Source organism: Pyxicephalus adspersus, chromosome 1, assembly GCF_032062135.1.
Source record: "Pyxicephalus adspersus chromosome 1, UCB_Pads_2.0, whole genome shotgun sequence".
NCBI lineage: Eukaryota > Metazoa > Chordata > Amphibia > Anura > Pyxicephalidae > Pyxicephalus > Pyxicephalus adspersus.
In genome coordinates, this window is record NC_092858.1 from 36,893,184 (window position 1) to 36,914,572 (window position 21,389).

The following is a 21,389-nucleotide window of genomic DNA, read 5'->3' on the forward strand; positions in this document are numbered from 1 at the left end:
ATTTATCATATTATGTTATGAAGGCAGGTATGTGCTGGACATTATTCCACTCTCTTGACTGCCTACTAAATGATGCAGTTGTAGCTAACCCTGTGTGAGTAAAACCACCTCAGATAGGAAGGTTTTGTACCAATAAGGGAGATGCATTCAAATATGTTGACAAGGAATATGTTGACAGCAAAAGAGAGCAGATGGATGACCATATTCTTCTGATGCTACTTCTTCAATCAGCAGGCTCAAGCTGGAGAGATGACACCATGGTATCATCTAACCATAGCAGTGAGTGCTGTAATTCTTCCTGTTTTGTGTAATAGAGGATGTAACTCACAACTGTATGGTCAGAAATTCAGGTAAAAAAGCTTCTTAAAGCCTTATATCTATTGTATTTGTTTATTAATGTCTGGAAGTCAGCTTCAGCATTTACCGTTTTTCTGAAACATTTTTTTTTTACATTTACCTTGCAACCATCTTCCAAAGTATTGTATGTGAATCTGCTGCTGCCTTCAGCTCTGATCTCTACATCATTGGAGCCCTGGAGGAGGAGAGCCTTCTTCAGGTTGCCTGATGCCTCATCCATGAAAGCAATGCTTTTCTTGCAGTGGTAGGTGATGTTCTGAGATGCATCCGTGGACAGAAGGCGCAGGAAGGTCATCTGGATGTTGGCAGTGTTGGGTGCTGAGCTGTCATCACCATAACCGAACTGCAATAATAAAAGTAACACAATTGTTGGTTGGTGACAATTTAAACAACACACATCAATCAGAGGAAATGTTTCAAAACAATGCTTTAAAAAAAATTACCAACAAGAGAAAATTGTACTTACATGGAAACCACCATTGATTGTCTCTCCGAACCAGATGTGCTTCTTCTCCTTGGTCTTGCTTGTCCACCAGTTCTTCTTGGGAATCTTGCTTGGAGTTGGGTTTACACATGTTTCTCCAGTTTCCATGTTACAGAAGACCTTGATAGCATCAACTGTGCAGCCCTGGTTGGGGTCAATCCAGTACTCACCTGGATAAAAAGAAAATTTTCAATAGTTGGTTGAAAAAATGTACTTACAAATGTAGTAATTGAAAAAACAGATTATTTGAAAGGTAAGATAAATTTAATTAGTATGTGTCTGAATTATTCCAAACAAAATCCTAGAATTATGTATCACATAAACACAGGGGTCTCAAACAGAGAATCTATAGCACCCAATCAGAATTCTTAACTGTCCTAACAGGGTAAAATGAAAACTTATTAGTTGTCATGTATTACTGCACTCTGAAGATCAGATCTATTTGTATTTAAGCATTTGGATCTATAATGGCCTACATTTGTATGAGGTATAACCTAGTTTATTATTTTTTCTGCTTCAAATAGGCTAACAGGAAATGCAGTTGCCTAGGAAGTTAGTAATCATGACACAACTTTGCTTTCCTATGTTTTATCCAAGCTATACAGCCCATTTGCTGAAAATCTAGATGATTTGATCTAAGATTTAGCTATACTGTATGTAATGTATGCAATATAGAGTGTAAAAGGTGGATATTTAATACAGTTAATAAATAGCCATCATTAAATAAATATTAATGTCTCTGATGTTTGGTATTCCAAATACTTTGGTGACTGATTTGCACGTACCGCTCTTCCATTCGGGGTGGCACAATTTCAGGTCACGGCAGGTACGAGCTGGGTTCTTCTTGGTACCATCTGGGCTACGAATGCTCTCAATTTGGCTGTTCAGTGATTTCAAAGTAGCATCAACCTCAACATCATGTTGGCGGAGATTGCTTGAAGCTTGGTCAGCACGCATGTAACGAAGGGGATCGGGTCCTTTCTCAGGCTGAGACAGGCCAGCAAATGCAGACATATCAATGCCAGGGCCGGGAGGACCAGGAGGACCAGGTGGACCAGGTTGACCAGGAGGACCCTAATGGAATATGCAAGTTAAAATTAATAATTGTACTTTTAGTTTGTTATAGTCTGTTATAACCTAATGTTTACTTTATTTACAACATTTGGTATTGCCTACCAAATAAAATAATACTCTCAAGACAGGTAAAGGTTCTGTACATTTATATTTGGATACCTAGAACATAAAGCTTTGTGTTTTTACTTACAGCAGGACCAGTTTCACCACCACGACCACGTGGACCAGGTGGACCAATTGGACCAGGCAGACCGTTGGAACCATCTTTGCCAGAAGGACCAGTGGGACCAGGAGGACCCTAAAACAATCAAGGCACAATTAAAATGACAATGCTCAGTATGTGTAATAGTAGAATTAATATTATTAGTAATGTATTTTTAGTTAAATTTATGCTTACTCTTGGACCACCAGGGCCAGCAGGACCAGTAGCACCTTGATCACCAGGAGTACCCTATGTGGTAAAAAAAAATAAAGTTTAGATCAATTTATCAATTTTATATTTATCTGGTAAACTCTTCTTCACAACGGGTAGGTGGCACTGTATTCTTCTTTACATGTTTAGCATTATGTCTTATTTAGGTCAGCTGTTTATAGAACTCAATGCAACATCACAACAGTGACCCATCCCCTTGGATTGATGGCTCAATAGGAGGTTTTCATCGGTCATGATAAGCACCATTTCCTGTGCTGTGTATTCAGTCATCCTATAGTGCTCTAGCAATCCTTTGTCATGTATTCCATGCCAACAATTTAATGATTATTAGTTGCCATCTTATCCCTTTGCAGTAGGTAATTAAATGTACTATTTTTAAAATCACATAATATTCTATTTCTAACATTAAAAGAATGATCATTGTGATTGGGTATCAAAATATCCAATTTATATCAGAAAAATGACATACAGTTGTCGCCTTGTGGCAATATGGTATTCAGCTGATTTTTACATATTATAATAAGCTAGAATTATTTACCTAATTTTTTTTTGTGTATATAAAAAATATGTTTTGATTTAAAAAGGTGGACATAATAATATGCAAATATTTTGGCAATTTTACTTACAGGAGGTCCAGGCAGACCCTGAAGACCAGTGAAACCTCTGTGACCCTTCTGACCTCTTTCTCCTGCCTCACCAGCTTCACCTTTATCACCACGTGGGCCTTGAGGACCCTAAAAAACAACATGGTGTTACAGAAACACTGAACACAAAGAGCAAAATAATATGACCATAACTACATTTAGAAATGTTATAAACACATTTGGTATGTTGCAGTGTTTTGTTTTTTGATATGTAGTTAATTATACATGCAAAATTTAAAATAATATAGTAAATAGTCTCATACAGAGACAGATCATCTCAGAAGTTTAGAACAGTTACTACTAACTGACATCTGCCCAGTAAAGAGTGAACATCAGTGCAACTTGGAGAATAGGTTGGACTATATAAAGATTGCATCAAGTAGCAAACTAAAATTATTATGGGTCCCAGTGGTGGCTATGGGAAGCCACTCTATATGTCTGAGTATGAAAAATTCTTATGTGCTTATATTCTATAGGCAATAATAAGTATTTACCTATAAAATTCTGAATGTAAATTAAAAGAATGCATAATCTTGAACATTACTTACTGGCAGACCACGAGCTCCAGCTGGACCAGCTGGACCCAAAGGACCTTGGGCACCCTAAAACAGAACATGAAGATTTTATTAAATAAAATATTCATTAAATACAAGCATAATCTCAATTCAAAATATATGGCATTTCAATAGATTATGTAGTCATACCTGCCCCCAAAATTTCTGGCTCTTTAAATGCCACTATTTCTAAAATAGGCCATATTCTAATATCACTTGACTTGGGATATAACAATTTAATCTAAAATCTTCTCCTTCTTTATTATAAATTGACAGTTTATAATGACAGTTATGGTTTATGTGATAATATTTTTTTTCTCAATACTAATGTATGACTTGTCCTAGCTGCATAACCTTACATAAGTATCATTGTCAATAGTACAATTTAGATGCTTGTCAAGGATTTTCTCAGCAATGTGAAACAATATAATATGACCAATATAATATGACCAACCAATTTTTTACACAAAATATATAGTTTTTGTTAGGTAATTAAAAAAATACTTACAGATTCACCTCTATCTCCTTGTTTACCAGTTGGACCAACAGGGCCAGGAGCACCAGGGGCACCAGGAGCACCAGGAGCACCTACAGGGCCAGTCTCACCACGGTCACCCTTGAATAGAAGAAATTATATTTGAGATTATGATGTGATTATGATTATGAGATTATGATTATAAGATTATTGGTACTGGGTCTGCTAAAACCAATAAATGGTACGACCTATTCTAATATTTGGTTTGTGAAAGCTTTGGGATTATAAACATAGGAATCTAGACCATGTGTATATAATTAGGAGGGAGGATTTTGAGTCATTTGATTACAGACAGACTTTGTAGTAAAATACATTATGTAGCATTTCTAATTTCCTCATTGTATCAGCTGTAATCTATATGACAATGTTTGTGTGCTTCATGTTGTTTTGTATATATTTAAATTTAAAGGACAAATTATTATCCTGTTGACAGGTTTTGGGCTTGTGCATATGGTTTGATATCGGTATGAGAAGTTTCTTGAGTCATTCAGAATTCATTGACATTGACCTGCATTTGATTTCCTTATGATCTGCATTTGACCTGCTTCATGCAGGTTTTGGGTTGCCATAGATTTGTATAGGGATGCAAAGCCCATCGCACACAGGCCCTAAGAGTGGTTAAGCTGTGGTATGTATTTCTGGATAAGGTATGGCAAAATCAATATTGCAACTAATGTGATCCACAAGTAATGTTTTTGTCTGGTTTAGCGTTAGCCTTGTGTTTTTATCTAAGCCAAAACTGATGGCATTGTGAAAGGTTTATCTTGATGTCCAAAGTCTTTGAAAACTATGAATAAATGGGTCTAGACTTATTACTGACTCAGGAAACTAATAAATTTATTTCATGCAGAAATATTATCCTGATATACACTCAGACCATTCCTGAGGGTTTTCCATAAAAGTTTAAGTCAGAGCCTCACCTTCACACCAGCAGCACCATCACGACCAGGAGGACCATCAGATCCAGGGTTTCCCTATAGGAAGGTAAACAATTTAGTATAAAGTATATTTCAATAACAAATTTTCATAAAAATAATTAATATGATTGTACTTTATGACTACATGACTGTCTTTTTGTATTTAGGGAACTTGTATTTTATATAGCCACACTGATAACAAAAACAGCTACTGTGTGATTCTTGATAGTTAAATATCTATATCTCTATATCTATCTCTATATAGCAAATATCTTAGCATAGGCACTTTTAAACCAATACATACTATTATAATTATTTTTTTCCCGGACTTACATTTTGTTTAGTGTTTTCCAATAATATGTACTATTTTTTAACCATAAAAGTTTATGAATGGGCAAACAAGTCAGTTTATGAATGGGCAAACAAGTCTAGGCCCCTGGACTACCTAATGCTATGTTTACCAAATACAATGTACTGTATTGTATATAAAGTTTCTTTGATGGATTGTAAATTTACTGTCAATACCCAGTAAATATAGGTAAATGGTATTGAAGAACCCCCTGTTATTCTAAATGATTAAAACAAGTCTAGTTTGGTTTGAATAGAATAAATTACCTGCTAGAACTTTTTTAATAATTCCCGAATTTAAAATAAATAGTACTTGGGTTTGGTGACCAGGGGATGAGAACAATATATATGTAGAGTTAAAGAGGGTTGTATGTTACCCCTAATAATTGTTCTAAAAAATACATTTTGCAAAACTGGAACTGGATTCCAAGCATTTATTGGTTATAACAAAGAGTATTTACTTCACGTCCAGGCTCTCCAGAAGGTCCAGTTAAACCAGGTGGGCCAACAGGGCCAGGGGGACCACGGTCTCCAGCACCTCCTGGGCTTCCTTGCTTACCAGGTTCACCCTACAAAATACAATTGTATTCATGAAAATGATATAGAATGGCAGCAGTACAATTGTAAATTAACTGTGACACAATGACTTCCATCTTACTAAGTAAGCAATATAAATGGTAGCTGGGAACAATGGTAAATGAAAATAATTAAATTTCTATCATATCCTTGTTATATACTTGTTTTTGATAAGCAATAATGGAAAAGTTTACTAGCATATTACTGATTTGCAGCCATAATAGCCTCCATCCTTACAATAAGTGGTGAATGTGGATGGCAAATGACAAAAAAGTACACAATGAAAGGTTATATAGAAGTTTTTTTTATTTTTGAATAAGTAGGTAAGGATTAGAACATTGCATGGATGCCCTAAACTCTGAGATTCACCCTTACTGGCTTCTGGGCACAACATTTTTACCAGACAAAAACTAAAAGAAACTCTTTAAAAGCAAGACTAAACAATTTTGCTAGAATGGGGAAAGATAGAGTCCTTGTCAGGTTTCACTGCTTTGCAGGTCTCAAATACAAAGTTCCATTCTTACTTTCTGTTCAACAGGGAGATAGACAACATTAAAAAATGCTGGGAGGGGTTTTAGCATTGCTCCATTTAACTTTAAAAAAGGATTTAGAGATACACTTTAAATGTCTAGATCTCTCTTAGTTGGTCACATCATTTAAAGATTCTATAGAATATGCAAATACAGGTCCTTAAAGGTGTCTGCACATCCCTAAAACAGCCTCTAAAGTTTGTAGTTATGATCCACATCAGACCATGTTGATAGGCAAAGATTCAGCAATTTCCTACCCACTTTCTTAGTGGCCCATCCAGACAAAAGTGAGCAAGTTTTGGCTCTTGGGAAGGGTTGGCGTTTTGACTATCAGAACAACTTTTCTGTTTGCTGTGATTATTATTTATTATTATTGTTTTATATTTTATTCTATACTTACAGAAGGTCCAGGAAGACCAGGGAAACCTCTCTCACCACGTTGACCAGGCAAACCAACAATACCACGCTGTCCAGCCAAACCTTGAGGACCAGGGGGACCATCGGGACCCTAATGAATGAGAATAACAACAGAATTATAGAGCTGCCACAGTAGCAAGATAGGCCTATGTAAGTAGCAAAACTACAGACTGACCAATTATATATACTAACAAGAAGATTACTTATATATGTAATACTTGGTGATCCATATTATTAAGTCACCAGATTTTAATTTATTACTCTATGTTCCCAATGGTAATTTTTGGGTTTTAATGTTATTTATACTCACAGAAGGACCATCTTCACCAGGCTCTCCCTTCTCACCAGGAGCACCAGCAGGACCTTGCAGACCAGGATCACCAGCACGGCCAGGAGGACCACCATCACCACGAGCACCCTTTGGTCCATCTTTGCCAGAAGCTCCAGGAGGACCAGGGGGTCCAGGGTTACCCTATAAAAATTGGATAAAAATAGGTAAGATTAAATTATAATAAATAAGAAATCAATAGTTACATTTAAATGTAATGTTTTTTACTCCAGATATTATTTAATTCAAGGTTGTTTTATTTGCTGCTGCAACTATTTCGTTAGACAACTTATCCCTATATATAAAAAACTTTGTAATACATCTTACTATTGTGTGTTCTAATTAAAAAAGCCTTACTTCTATGTATATTTTGCTATTATCTAAGTAGTCAAAGTTAACCTCTTGGACACTTTCTTATCCCTGTTGACTGAAAATATTAGACTTTCTGAAGAAATGACTAGCAGCAAGAGACATGTGATCTATGATGCCTGTACCAAGAGCTATAGATTAGCATAACATGAAACAGTTTTATTCAAAACATTGTGATTCAGCACACACTTTATGATATTTTCTAATTATTAAATATAATGGTAAGTATTTTGCTTTTTGTCAGAAGATTCAAAGCACAACTGTACAAAGTAGCTTATTCTGCATTTTAAGCAATGCAAGTATTTCTTAAATATTTTTGTATGTGTATGCCCAACACAGTTAAAGATTAAGAAATGCCTGGGCCTAGGGTTTAGGCTTTGATCACTAAGGCTTGCTTTACCCAAAATAACTTGGGACTGTCAGTGGCTAAATGACAAAAATGTTTATGACTGCTTGTGTAAAGCCACATGTAGCTTTTCTATATAACAAGTAGTATATATAACAATCAGCATACTAAATCAGTTAGTTACAGTCAGAAGCTGAATGTGTTATATTAAGCAAAGTCAGATGATGTTGGTATATATCACATCATTTTAACTAGGTGGCGGTGTGGGAAGCAGAAAGGCCTAAGGTGGTCAAGGTGCAAATCTTGCCATTTGAAAGTCCACTAAATGGTGAAAAACAATGCATATTTATTAATACATTCATTTTACTCATCAGTGAAGTGACTTACATTGGGACCGGGTGGACCAACTCTGCCTGCAGCACCAGGGAATCCGGTAGCACCCTATAAATGAGAAATTGCAGACAGTTAATAATTGTAAAATAGTGTCCTCTGTATGAACAGATAAGTAAAAACATCAGTACATCATTTAAATATATATATGACCTTAATATTGTCCTTTTTACAGGGTTAAAATGGAGGGTATGAACAGCTGCTTTCATTATAGACCTCCCTATGAAAATGTCTGTGGCTTTGCTGTTATGTTGGTCCAGTAGATTTGCTTTAAGTCAGTGATTCAAAGCAAGCATGCTAATCCATAAAGGAAAATTTAAAATAGAAGACATTGTCTGCAAACTTTTGTTAGGTCAGTGATTCAGAATGTATTAAACCAGAGGTGGCCAGACAATTTTTGAAGGTCTTTAACTGCAGTCTCTGTATATGCTTTTTTAGAATAATTATGGCAGGTCAATTAAATCAGGGCATATAGGAGTAGTGGGGAATACAGTGGGGGTGAGACTGAGAAAAATAATAGGTTGGGAGCTTTTCTAGCATTATTTGAACTGTTCACACAGCAAGTCAGTTTAATGTTTGCTCCTAAAACACATGCTTAGCATTACTAAGTGGTATTTTTAAACTGTATTCTGTTTACTATAAGTTATGACCTATTCAATCTTTTAAGGTAACTTTCATAGAAGTAGGTATTGCTTAAATATCTGAATAATATTCTGTTTATGGATCTAATGTGTATTAATTAGATATTTGTAACAGTATTAATTCCTTAACAATCTTACAATGTGAATATAAATACCGAAATCCACATGTTGTTCAAGACCAATAGGTTTCAACCAGTTAAAAAAAAGGCATACTTACAGCTGGACCTTGGGCACCACGAGCTCCTTTGGGACCAGTAACACCAGTTGGGCCCTGGAGTTAAAAAAAAAAATATTGTATTATGATGTTTTCTATATTGTTACTATAAATACAGACATTTATGAAGGGAAACAAACAAACCTGAGGACCAGGAGCACCAGATGGACCTTGAGGACCTGGGGCACCAGCATCACCCTTCTGACCTGCCTCTCCATGTTCACCTTTAAGACCAGGCTGACCATCAGCACCCTGTAAGAAAAAGACATAGATATCTCAGGACACCTTCTACAATGGCAGACAGCAGAGCAGAGCAATTGATAGAGAAATAAATTAGAATATGGCATATGTGTAATCTATTAGTGTAAACATGTCTGATTAAACACAATAAACCCAGTCTCTAATGAAATGAAATGGCAAAATGTTCTTGGTAGTCAGAGTCAATGTGATCTAGACTGCGACATGTGGATGTCTAAACACCTGCTATGAATGTTATGAGATAGTGCCACAATTATTTTTTGGATTTTATATTTACTTTACATTGTGGACAATGCAATGAGTGAACACCCAAATCCAAAGTTGGCTTAAAACAGAAAAATTTCCCAGAAGACAAGGTTCATTAGGAGATGTAAGATACCATTGAGGGTTTCAACCTAAAAGACTACACTTATGAAGAGTCCACTTTAAAAAAGGCATTACAATATAAAAGGAAATTATTGTATAGCTTTTTCTACTTACTGGTGGGCCAGCGAAACCAGCAGGACCAGGAGGGCCAGTCTCACCACGATCACCCTATAAAGAAAACATATACATGATTAATTATTAGGTTATTATTAGTTATAAGGTATACATTTTGGTAATACAAAATTTTGTTTATAGTATACCTGTGGTGCACCATTTTACTGAAATATTATTCATACCCAAAGTGTTTCTTTAGAAATAAATTGGCTGGTACTAGTAAAACTCTTAGTAGCCTACAAATGGTTAAACCAAGAAGCCAACCAAAAATACACTTTCTATTTGTGTTAATCAGTCAACTTAAGTACTTTTGGAGAGTCGCATCATTGCGATTATCTGCTGGATTTTAATGATGAAATTAGCATATGAAAGTAAATTTTTGGGCTTTTTCTGCATGAAGGAATTCATACTGAGATGAATTTACTAACTAACCCACTATATGTATTTAGTAGTAGAACATGTATGGAGTACTGAAAACCAATACAAATGGCATGCAATTGGTCATTCAAAGCCAGGTCTAAGGCAGTTCAGAGGTGGGAACAGACCTTTGTGCAACCCCCATTCATTACCTATGGGCAACCACAGGTGATACACTACATGTACCATCTGAACCTCTGGCATGGTTCACAGGTGTAAGGAAGTGGTAACCACACCACAACCTCACAGCACTTCTGAAGGAACCCTTACTCCTGACACTTCAATGCTAGATATTTTAGCCACAATACTATTTGACTTATACACTATATTATTATCATATACATATTATTAAAAGAAACTTACAGGAGCACCACGAGCACCAACAATACCGGCTGGGCCAGGAGGACCAGACTCTCCCTAAAAGATAAAAACAAAATGTACAGATTAATTTTCCAAAGTTACCACAATGCAATCAATTATAATAAATAACATTCTTACTCTATGTCACTTACATTTTATCTACCTGTAACTTCCTATTGTAAACTATATTTAAACTAAATTAATATTTATACTGCTGTATGTTTCTTTACACCATTCTTTGTCTATTGCTGAAGATAATTTTTAAAGATATATTGTTTCTTACATAAAAATTGTACAAAGCTGTGCATATCTGTGCAATGCACTTGTAGGTTTTTCTTTTGGATATCTCCTTGCAATTTCCATGTAAATTTATTGGAATACTGTTAAAGGGTTTAAAGATTCTAAACAGTTAGAGGTCTACAGATTGCAGCAAATATGTGGCAGGGAACTAAATAAGTCTAAGCCACATTTAAAATATCAGCACATTGTGCACAGATATCTGGTTCTAATGTGTTTTTTTAGATAGCATATATAATATAATTGATGATAATGTCATTTGTGTTAATGTCAATTCAATACAGCTGAAACAATAAAACTAATTTAAGGTATAAAATAGTGAAACATGAGCTAATAATGATTCTTATCTTATCGTCCTATCTACCTGTTTCTGAAGGTTCTGTGGTGCTGTGCTATCAAACAATAATACATTTCTAAACTTTAATGAGACAGCCAACTAAATGAAAGGATGATTGTGTTATTGTTGTTTATTATGGGACTCTTGTCACATTACAAAGCCCAATATCAATTGATCTATATAATGTGCATGTTGTTTTTTTTTCACATGAAACAAATCTGTTCATTAAATTTTACTTACTTTCTCGCCATTAGGACCAGATGGACCAGGTGGACCAATAGGACCAGTCAAACCCTACAAAAGAAAATGATTAATAAAATAAGTTACATATAGATGCAATAACATTTTGCATCCCTTTTGGTAGTACATGTTTCTTTTAACTATAATACTAGAACATGATATCTCATAATACACTTCCATTACAAAATATAGGAACACTTTAAGTGTTTAAAAGCCATTTTTAGAACTAAATGTAAGCATTTACTGTAACAACGACACAAGAAATCTCTCCTCAGGATACTATCTTTGGACTGTAATTTTTGTAGTGTAAATTGATATGAAATATTTTCAATGATATGCAATGTTTCCTTCAGGTAGAGTCTTGTGCAAACTGTACACATATCAAATTTTTTCTATGCATTTAACAAAACCGTAATAAAGTTTTATGTACTACTAAGCAATTAAGTTACGTTAAGGAATTGAGTTAAAATATTAATACTTACTCTAGCACCATCCTTTCCTGGAGCACCTTCGGGGCCTTTCTCACCAGAGTCACCCTATTCACAACAAAAATAAAAAATATTTGATTTGCTTTGATAATGATAAAAAAAAGCCCACAACCTTTTAGTACAAACAAAATAGATTTTATGACCAATAATTTAAAATGCAATTTACTGGGTGCAAATAGTAACCAGTAAACTGTGTCTTCATGAACCTCTGAATATCAGCATAGCTGAACATTAGTACACAACATTAGCTTGGTCCTTAGTGACAAGTACTTAATACAAAGTGGGAGTGTACTGTAGATATAAAAAAGTGTGTTAAGCTGTTTTAGTAGATTTCACAATGGTACCTCCTAACAAGCCCTTTAGATTGATCCCATTACCTGGATCAGCTTTTTCAAACAGGATTAAGCGGGATCTTAGAGGATTTTAGGGGAGCTAGGTTCCCCGAGCAATGAACATCAAACCACTGGCACTAATACCCTCTTTAGCTGCTTTATACTGTAACAGAGCACAACACTCACTACCAAAGTAGAGGACATTCTTCTTACTATTTACTTACCTAATAATATAAGAGGGCATTCTTTTCACTGATCATTAATGTAAGGGTCCCTTTTCCCTCTACTTGCAAAGCTAAAGGAGTTCTTCTACCAGTAATATATGCTAAGTATTCTACATTCTTTTGCTGATTATCATAATGTATTCAACCTATTGATCCACCAAATTTACCATGAAGTGTAATTTTAAGTAGCAGTTCTCTGAGATCCGAAAATTATTCTAAGGTTCCTCTATGTTATCATGGTTGAAAAAGGCTGATGAAGATGGTCAGACCTGGTACAAGTAATTTTTTGAACATGCCTGCTCTTGAATATTGAAGACTTATGTGACCTACTTTGGCAAAGATCTAAAAGATTAAGATTGGATGTCTTAATCCAATATATAAGTACAGGAATCATCAAAATGTAATTTGGATGGCCACAAATAAAAATAGAATTTGATTACTCACTCTGTCACCTTTAGGTCCAGGGATACCGCTAGTTCCTCTCTCACCAGGCATACCTTGAAGACCAGGTGGACCTTGGGCACCATTAGGACCAGATGGACCAGTAGCACCCTGTTAAAAAAGCATTTATTAAAAAATTGTTTCATAAAACACTTTCTGTGCATATTCAGTATCAGGTATGTAAGTAATGAACATTAGAATGATGCCTTCTACTTACTTTAGGACCATCAGTACCAGGAGTACCAGGGAGACCACGAGGACCTTGGAGACCTTGAGGACCAGAAGAGCCACGTTCACCTGGGAAACCACGTTCACCCTATAAGGTAGAAATATTAGCTTTATTAAGGTTTTTTTCATCCACATAGTTGTATGGAAGAAGTCAATTTCTTCTTATTTCTAATAATGAGACTTCATATAAATGTGTACTTACTCTTGGGCCTACAAGACCGGGAGCACCAGCTTCTCCTGGAACACCCTAGAATAAAAAGTAATAATGAAAATGTCAAATAAATGCCAAAGTATTGTAAAAGAAATTCTAATTCCTAAATACTAATGATGTGCATGCTATATAATAGTAAAATATGTGTGACCATAACATAAACTAGAGTATGAGATACTTTTACTAATTTTTAAATGGATTCCAATTGAAAGTTACAAATGTCAATCAAAAATGAATGACAAAATGTTATTTACAGTAATAGAGTAAGTGGTCACCTACTGATACAATGACCACATAATGAAATAACTACAGTAGATTGAAGATCTTCTGTCTGGGCAAACATAGAGTAAATTGTGAAAACTTTTTCCAGCATGTGGAAAAAAACAGAAGGAAGTTCAACAATTAAACTTGTATTATATTTGCGACACTGCTGAATAGGTTTTGCTGTCAGTTTTTATTTCTGCCCAGAAAATACCTATATATATATATATATATATATATATATATATATATATATATATTTATTTATTTATCAGTTATTGCCATACTTTTTGATTACATTTATCAGCACATTCAGTACTAAAAATGCAATTTTAAAGAATTGGGGTATATTTTGTTTGCCAACTGTGATTTTCTGCCATAAACTACGGAGCTATCACAGTATGTATGACTAGAATACATAAACAGTGAATAATCCATTACAGGACAGTTATGTGAATCGCTGGAGATTTATGGATCAGTGATGGTGTGTCCATAGCTGTTAATAACTTGAAGGAATAATACACTTCCTTAACTGTAGCTCGTTATCACAATATTTGGTGTTACAAATTAAAAATTACTGACCTGGTCACCTGGTTTGCCACCCTCACCAGGAGGACCTGGAGGTCCGGGAAGACCCTGGTAAATACAGAGGAAAAAATCAATACATTTTTTAATTTAATGACTTAAAAATACACACAGTTTTATAAATTATTAATGGAAACAATTGCAGCATCTACATTGACTTACCTGGAAGCCAGAAGGACCAGGAGCACCTTGTTCACCTCTTTCTCCAGCAGGACCCTTGAAGGAGATACAGTAATTAGTATGACAATGCTTTAAATGTCTAACAGTAGAAATACATTCATTTAAATAAACTTTAAGTTGAATATTAGTACATTGTTGGACTAACCTAAAGAGTTTCTATATTTCCATGGTCATTGGATAAAAGCATATATCTAAAACTGCAGTACTGGAAAATCAAAGCTTTCACTTTAGCACAACACCACTTAAGCAAAATGGATGCTTTTTTGATGAATCAATGTTTTTCGCAAGCTTATTATACACACCTTCAACTCCAGCATCTGGTAGCAAGAGTCAAGATAAAGGCCTACTTCATAACCTCCAGAGCAATTTAAGCTATATTAATCAATAAGTGCTCTTTGAGATTACTGTTCTTTGTGATGATTTAGTGAAAGGGCTCAACAGAAGGCCTTGGAACTAAAGTGCGTAACTAAAATGCATAATGATATTATGCAATGTGTAAATGTTTTTTTTCAAAGGATGACACTGAAAATACTGTTCTATTTGGATGGATAAAGTACAACTACCATGAACAAGTTAAACTAAAACTTTACTAAAAGTAAGAGAAAATTAATTATAACTTACAGCTGGACCAGGTGGGCCTTGAGAACCAGTTTCACCATCTTTTCCAGGAAGACCCTTAAAGAGAAAATGTTTATTGTTAGTTTTAATATAACCATCTTTAACCAAATACTAAAAACTAAAAATTTGATAATTTAGGGGAATGGCAATGTGAGCATGCATGCCATCAAAGCTTCCGCCTCTTCAACAGGAATCCTTTTCTCTTCCCTATTTCCCCTTCTAATCCAATGTCTACCCTTTCTACATGTTCCCTTAAAAAAGTTTAGCAAAAAAAAGTATTTAGAAAGGAAGGGTCAAATGGCCTGCACTATTGAAAATAGCCATGATTTTTATGAAAACATTTGTCTTCTTCAATTATTTCAAATAAAAAGTATTTTTTCCTAAAAAGTATATGTACTTACTCTTAGACCAGGAGCACCAACCAATCCTTTCTCACCAGCCTTGCCAGGTTCTCCCTGTTAGAAAACAATACAAAAATATGTTGTATTATGAATATAATTATCAATATTAGTAAAACAACTAATACCATACAATAGGCCAAAATAAACTGACATGGTCTTCTATATTATAAATTTTGAATGTATGCACTGCCATTTTATCTATTGACAACCTGAACCCCTGTGGCTCCATTTAAATATGTTTCACTATTATCAGGGGCATATCTATTATAGGTTCATCTATGACACTGGTGACATCAATAGGACATAGAACATCATAAGTTTGTGTCTGAGATGACATTATTCTAAGGAGGGAAAAAAAGCATCTCATCTCACAATTATTTTTTCTTGAGCCTGGAAGGCTTTTATTTGAGAGACCATTAGAAAACTACTCAAGCCCTGAAATATGAACCATTATGGTAATAGTCAGAGCTCCAGCCTCATCAAGCCTCAAGAGGAAATCAATTATTCTTACATTTTCCAGTGCCTAAATGTTTATTTTTCATTCCCTATATGGTTTATTACTTATCTTACAATATTTTGAAGGTAATGATTTAATAAGGAGCAACTTCTAAGAAAAAATGTACCACTGCCTTTTCACAAGTCCATATCTAACAGCAAAGGAGGAGAATGTTTTATCTTTAGCTTATTTTTTCTAAATTTCCCCTAAGTATAGGTGTTCTTCCTTTGTCCCTGAATAAAAATGGCATGATATCCCATTTATTTTATAAAGCAGAAGCAACAAAAAAGTAGTAAAGCTGCCATAGTAACCACAAGTGTATCTGTACAAGTGTACTTTAAGCTGCACTTCTCCTGAAGTATTTTTGTGTTGGCTTGTATAACTATCACTGTCAGTTTTTTTCTCACTTTGAAAGAGTATCTGCATTTTTCCTTGAATAGAATACAGATCATAACCCAACAGGCTAATGACAGTTATGATTGAACAGGGAAATGATACCTATACAGAAATTCTATTCTACATATTGCTACATGTTTTTATCCTATATTATTTTAATTCCTATACTGAACTTTGGGTACTACTAATTGGTCACATAGGTATACTGATATGCATGTTTAAGGTAAAATATGTGGATGTTTTCTTACATTAGCACCCTTAGGTCCTGGGAAACCCATGACACCAGGTTGTCCGCGAGCACCCTGTGGGCCAGGAGGTCCTGGACGACCATCTTCACCAGCAGCACCCTAAAAGCAACAATATCGAGTCATTCATCAGTCCGGTATTTTTTATTGACTTCCTATTTAAGCAATCATACATAAGGATATTTGAGCAAAGGTATATATTAAATTAGAGATTTAAATATACTTACAGTTGCACCAACTTTTCCTTGGGGACCAGCATCACCAGGGCGACCAGTAAGACCCTATTTTAAAAAAGAAAATGTAATTTAAATGAATTTATCCTACATGCAAATTTTCACCATTATTAGTTTAAATCAGTTGTGAGTTTAGGATCATTAAATAGGTGTGCCTAAATGTTGTATTTTCCCAAGCAATTGGCAAAGGTTTCAATTTTCTTGCAACCAATGCATAGGAAATTAGACTGAATATAAATGTAGATGTTTGTGTCAACAAATCATATCCTGAGGATAACCTGGGCAGGATCGTCTCCAAAATATGGGACCCTTGCTGTTCAATCTGCAAGCAGCCAAGCATTCTAGATTTGCGTATCATTATAGAAAGTTGTCTGGGAATAGTTCATGTATTCCAGCCAACTGTACCCTAAATTGCTTTGTTTTATTTAGGTCTTCTACTGTCATCTACTGTTTATGTTTAATGTTATTTATCAAAAATATATATATAAAAATAACGAATAGGCTGCAATTTAGGAGACAAGATAGTTGAAGTTAAAATTGGGTGTAATGGATATAATCTTCCGTAAACATGCAACACTGTGTGGATATTATGTGTTGATGTACATCAAAAGATTTAGGTACTGAAATTGAATATTACAGCATCGATTTCCATACTTATACAATTTAATATCAACCCTGAGCAACTTATTTGTACTTACTCTAGCACCTGGGAGACCAGGTTCACCAGGACGGCCAGGATCCCCATTAGCTCCCTTTGGACCAGAAAGACCAGGGACACCACGATCTCCAGGAGCACCCTAAGAACAGAGGGAATTTGTCAATAGGAATCAAAAGGCTTGTATTAGAAATATAGTAATCTTGAAAAAAATACTTGCTTAGCTACATAAACTCTGCCACTGAACAATTTAGTATTACGTGGCATCTCAACACTTCCTATTTTGTTGATGCTCTTACCTTGGGACCGGCAAGACCATCTTGACCAGGGAAACCACGGTTACCGGGTGCACCCTAGTGAAGAAAAATATAACAGAATAGTTAAAACCTAATAATATAATAATTAATTAGTGCAATAATAATAATTATTTGTACAATATAGATAGATAAAGGGCAGCACAAAAACAGATGTATTATATGGTTACAGTGTGTAGAAGAGAATATAAATAATCGACTTATGTATTTTGGATATTAAGTAACATGTGATAGAAAATAATAACTAAAGATAAGCATAATTTTAAGATTCAAAAGAGCTACAGAGATTATGCTGTATGATTAGTTCATTATTTGTTATTTTCAGATTTAGCCCTTAACACTTTAATAACTATAATAACTTACTCTTTCACCAGGAGGACCAAGTGGACCAGCTGCGCCAGGCTCACCACGGGGACCTCTTTTACCTTCTTCACCAGCTGGGCCAGGAGCACCCTGAGGACCTGAAGGCCCCTGAAATTTAATAGACAGACCCATAAATAATAAAAAATGCAAAGTGGTGTGCAATATTATGTGACTTGGCTATTAAGGTCTGTAATGTTCCTCTGAAACTTTAACAATTCTGAACACTATCAGTCACTTAAACTAATGTTAATGTATGCATGTTTGCTATAAACTGTTGCAGAATATGATAATGCTAATAATAAAATCTTAGCAAGAATTTTTGAGATTGAAAATGCTAAAGTACAGTTAGCACTGTACATGATTTTAAATGAACTAAGCTTTATTGCCTCGTATGGTTTCAGAAGACATGATAATAAAGTTTGCCCTACTTCATATATTACAACTTAATTGCAAAAGTAATGGAGACAAAAGACAATTTTAAGATGTCCAGTTTTACAGTTTTTGTTTGTATATTTAACTGTGTCTGTAGTTGATGTTTACATTTTTTAAGTATGCATAAAGTCATTTTTAGTGATAAAATTATATTTAAGGTTTCAATACTTACAATTTCACCCTTAGGACCTTGATCGCCCTTGAAACCTGCAACACCGGGCTCACCCTAAAACAATTAGAAGCAATTTATCAGTTATTGTATGATGCATATTATTGACCTGTTGCTAGAATACATATCTATGCATTTCAAATTATCAAGTTCCATTCACATGTCTAGAAAAAGCACAGTGTGCATAAGTAAGAGTCATATGTTTACAGATAAATGACATATATTGTCTTTTTTTTAGAAAATTGTGCTTTTTTCCCATTGTGTCCAGACATGGACAACCCAATTAGATGTCTTTCTAGCAGATCAAAGCTTACACAGGATGTCACCCCATCTTTTTTTATCTGGTTATTTTTTCTGTTCTAAGTGAGTCTTAGTCCTAAGTCTTATGTAAGTTTGACTTTTATCTGCCCCAATCATCCTAAGAAATGCAGCATGTAAAGTAATAATGTAGATAGTGGACTTACAGATTGACCCTTGGGACCAAGAGGACCAGTTGCACCCTGTGGCCCGGGTGGACCACGTGGGCCAGGGAAACCAGGAGCACCAGCAATACCAGGAGCACCCTATGGGATAAGACAATATTTTAGTTTATGACATAGCTGTAAGAAATACTAATATAAATTAAATGATGACTACTAAGGATCATTTAAAATTACATTACTTTTGATAGCATATGATACTTACAGTTGAACCTTTAGATCCGGGGATACCATCAGTACCAGGGTTACCCTATAAAGCAAACACAAATGATTAATAAATTACAATGTTTACTTGAAAAAAATGAGCAAACAACAAGTGTTAATTGATCTTGACTACATGTATATCAGTATATTAGCTTTTGGATTTTAAAGGATATACATTACAACAATCCTACTTGTTTGGTGTTGCTTACCATTAGCATACCCTAACCAGCTCCTATTTGAAACATCTTTATAGAAGATTGGCTTGATGTCACTTTTGCTTTTCAGCCATTATGTATTGCATCTTTTAATGTTATCACACTTGTGGGAGGGGGACTTCTTGCCTCCTTGCTGTTATGTCCATAGAATTTTATGTTTAACATGGAATTATGAGAAATCTTTTCATGAACTGGTTAATAATTCAGTGTTCAGAGTTATCTTCATATTATTAAGTGTGACAACAAAGGCAGCAGAGAAATTAGCTAGACAGTGGCCCCTTATAGGCTTGTAATGATGGGCTTTAAGCTTGTGCCAATGGCATTAGTTTGTCATCGAAATCCTTTAACAAGGGCATTTGACCTACAGTTGACTGCTTCCATTTTGAGGACTCTGATGAAGATTTTTCGCCAGGAAGCATGTAGGTACATCTCAACCTATATGTCTATTTAGACATTTAGTAATCTAAATACTGGGTAGACCTTAACACCTTATACTATACTACCTTACACCTTAACACTATAAACCTTGTGTCATAGGAGCTATTTCATCATCAGGATACTTACAGAGGCACCAGAAGGTCCAGGTGATCCAGGTGTTCCAGACTCTCCACGAGGACCCTGAGCACCCTCAGGACCACGAGCGCCAGTAGGACCAGCTTCACCCTGAGCAAAAGAGATGATAAATAGATAATGAATATTATCCTTATATATTTTTATATCTTTTACTGATATTCCTTATTATGATGGCTAATATAGCTTCATTAGGAAATGTAAATAGTCTAAAAGATAAAAAGTGTCTAAGTTTTAAAATTTCCTCCGTCTACTTTAACATTCATAAAATGATCAAATGCATAAAAATAATATTGCATCAAAATAATAAAAAAAGGTGTGCTCCTGTTAAATAGGTACATGAAACTTCTGAACAGAAAAAAATGAACACAGCCAAACTAATCTTGGGGATTTGTGGCTGACCACTATGTTTATTATGATCACAGAACAGTATTCCTACCGTATGGTCTGTGGAAAAATGAATGATGTCTCCATCTAGTGATTCATTTGGTGTATTACACTTTATGTCAGCGTTCACCATCCCTTTTCTGATTTACTAATACAGTATATTTTCCACTTCCTATGACATGTATGTGAAAAAAACAATATGTATGTTTTCAAAACCCTTTTTATGACTGATTTTAAATGTATTTTGTAACTAAACTGTTACTACTGGCAGTCAAGGTTCTTAATGAGGCCTACCTTACTACAACATGTATCTGCTCCTTGACCACCTTAAGGGCTAACATTCCTATTAAAAATGTGACCTATTATTATTATGTGATGATAGGACTAGAAAACTGAGACTCTGCATTATACATAAAACAGTCTGTATTGCCCCAGGCGTACAATCGGTTCATCCCACCTATATTTTTTGACACCTTAGAAAATAAAAGGGAACACAGACAACTTTTCAGATGTTTTTACTTCTATATACCTATTCTTATAGATATAGGAATTGTATTTTTTCTTTATTTTATCTTTTCTTTATTTTTGTTTGCTTTCCTAACTGAATCTCTTGTACAGTGATCATTGTGTTAAATTAGGATAAATAGCATCATGTAGATCGGAATATTCCTTCTGCTGAGATCTTTGCATCTTTTAGTTAAATATCTATGTGACTC

The 21,389-nt window shown here is 34.8% G+C and overlaps 1 protein-coding gene across 2 annotated transcripts in view; it reads right to left on the reverse strand.

The window, feature by feature from the left end:
* COL2A1 (collagen type II alpha 1 chain) overlaps positions 1-21,389 on the reverse strand; it is a 41,776-nt gene that overhangs the window by 1,591 nt on the left and 18,796 nt on the right. For both annotated transcript variants that reach the window (XM_072406637.1, XM_072406643.1), the window contains 35 exons: positions 20,281-20,379; positions 19,503-19,547; positions 19,283-19,381; positions 18,822-18,875; positions 18,218-18,325; positions 17,840-17,893; positions 17,584-17,682; positions 16,880-16,933; positions 16,656-16,754; positions 15,516-15,569; positions 15,118-15,171; positions 14,479-14,532; positions 14,314-14,367; positions 13,462-13,506; positions 13,249-13,347; positions 13,035-13,142; positions 12,029-12,082; positions 11,547-11,600; positions 10,676-10,729; positions 9,896-9,949; positions 9,302-9,409; positions 9,161-9,214; positions 8,300-8,353; positions 7,180-7,341; positions 6,853-6,960; positions 5,808-5,915; positions 5,002-5,055; positions 4,055-4,162; positions 3,541-3,594; positions 2,975-3,082; positions 2,313-2,366; positions 2,106-2,213; positions 1,627-1,915; positions 824-1,011; positions 458-700 (listed from right to left, as the gene is read on the reverse strand). In XM_072406637.1, coding sequence (XP_072262738.1) covers positions 458-700; positions 824-1,011; positions 1,627-1,915; positions 2,106-2,213; positions 2,313-2,366; positions 2,975-3,082; positions 3,541-3,594; positions 4,055-4,162; positions 5,002-5,055; positions 5,808-5,915; positions 6,853-6,960; positions 7,180-7,341; positions 8,300-8,353; positions 9,161-9,214; positions 9,302-9,409; positions 9,896-9,949; positions 10,676-10,729; positions 11,547-11,600; positions 12,029-12,082; positions 13,035-13,142; positions 13,249-13,347; positions 13,462-13,506; positions 14,314-14,367; positions 14,479-14,532; positions 15,118-15,171; positions 15,516-15,569; positions 16,656-16,754; positions 16,880-16,933; positions 17,584-17,682; positions 17,840-17,893; positions 18,218-18,325; positions 18,822-18,875; positions 19,283-19,381; positions 19,503-19,547; positions 20,281-20,379 — 3,195 coding nt within the window. The remainder of the gene's footprint in view (positions 1-457; positions 701-823; positions 1,012-1,626; positions 1,916-2,105; positions 2,214-2,312; positions 2,367-2,974; positions 3,083-3,540; positions 3,595-4,054; positions 4,163-5,001; positions 5,056-5,807; positions 5,916-6,852; positions 6,961-7,179; positions 7,342-8,299; positions 8,354-9,160; positions 9,215-9,301; positions 9,410-9,895; positions 9,950-10,675; positions 10,730-11,546; positions 11,601-12,028; positions 12,083-13,034; positions 13,143-13,248; positions 13,348-13,461; positions 13,507-14,313; positions 14,368-14,478; positions 14,533-15,117; positions 15,172-15,515; positions 15,570-16,655; positions 16,755-16,879; positions 16,934-17,583; positions 17,683-17,839; positions 17,894-18,217; positions 18,326-18,821; positions 18,876-19,282; positions 19,382-19,502; positions 19,548-20,280; positions 20,380-21,389) is intronic.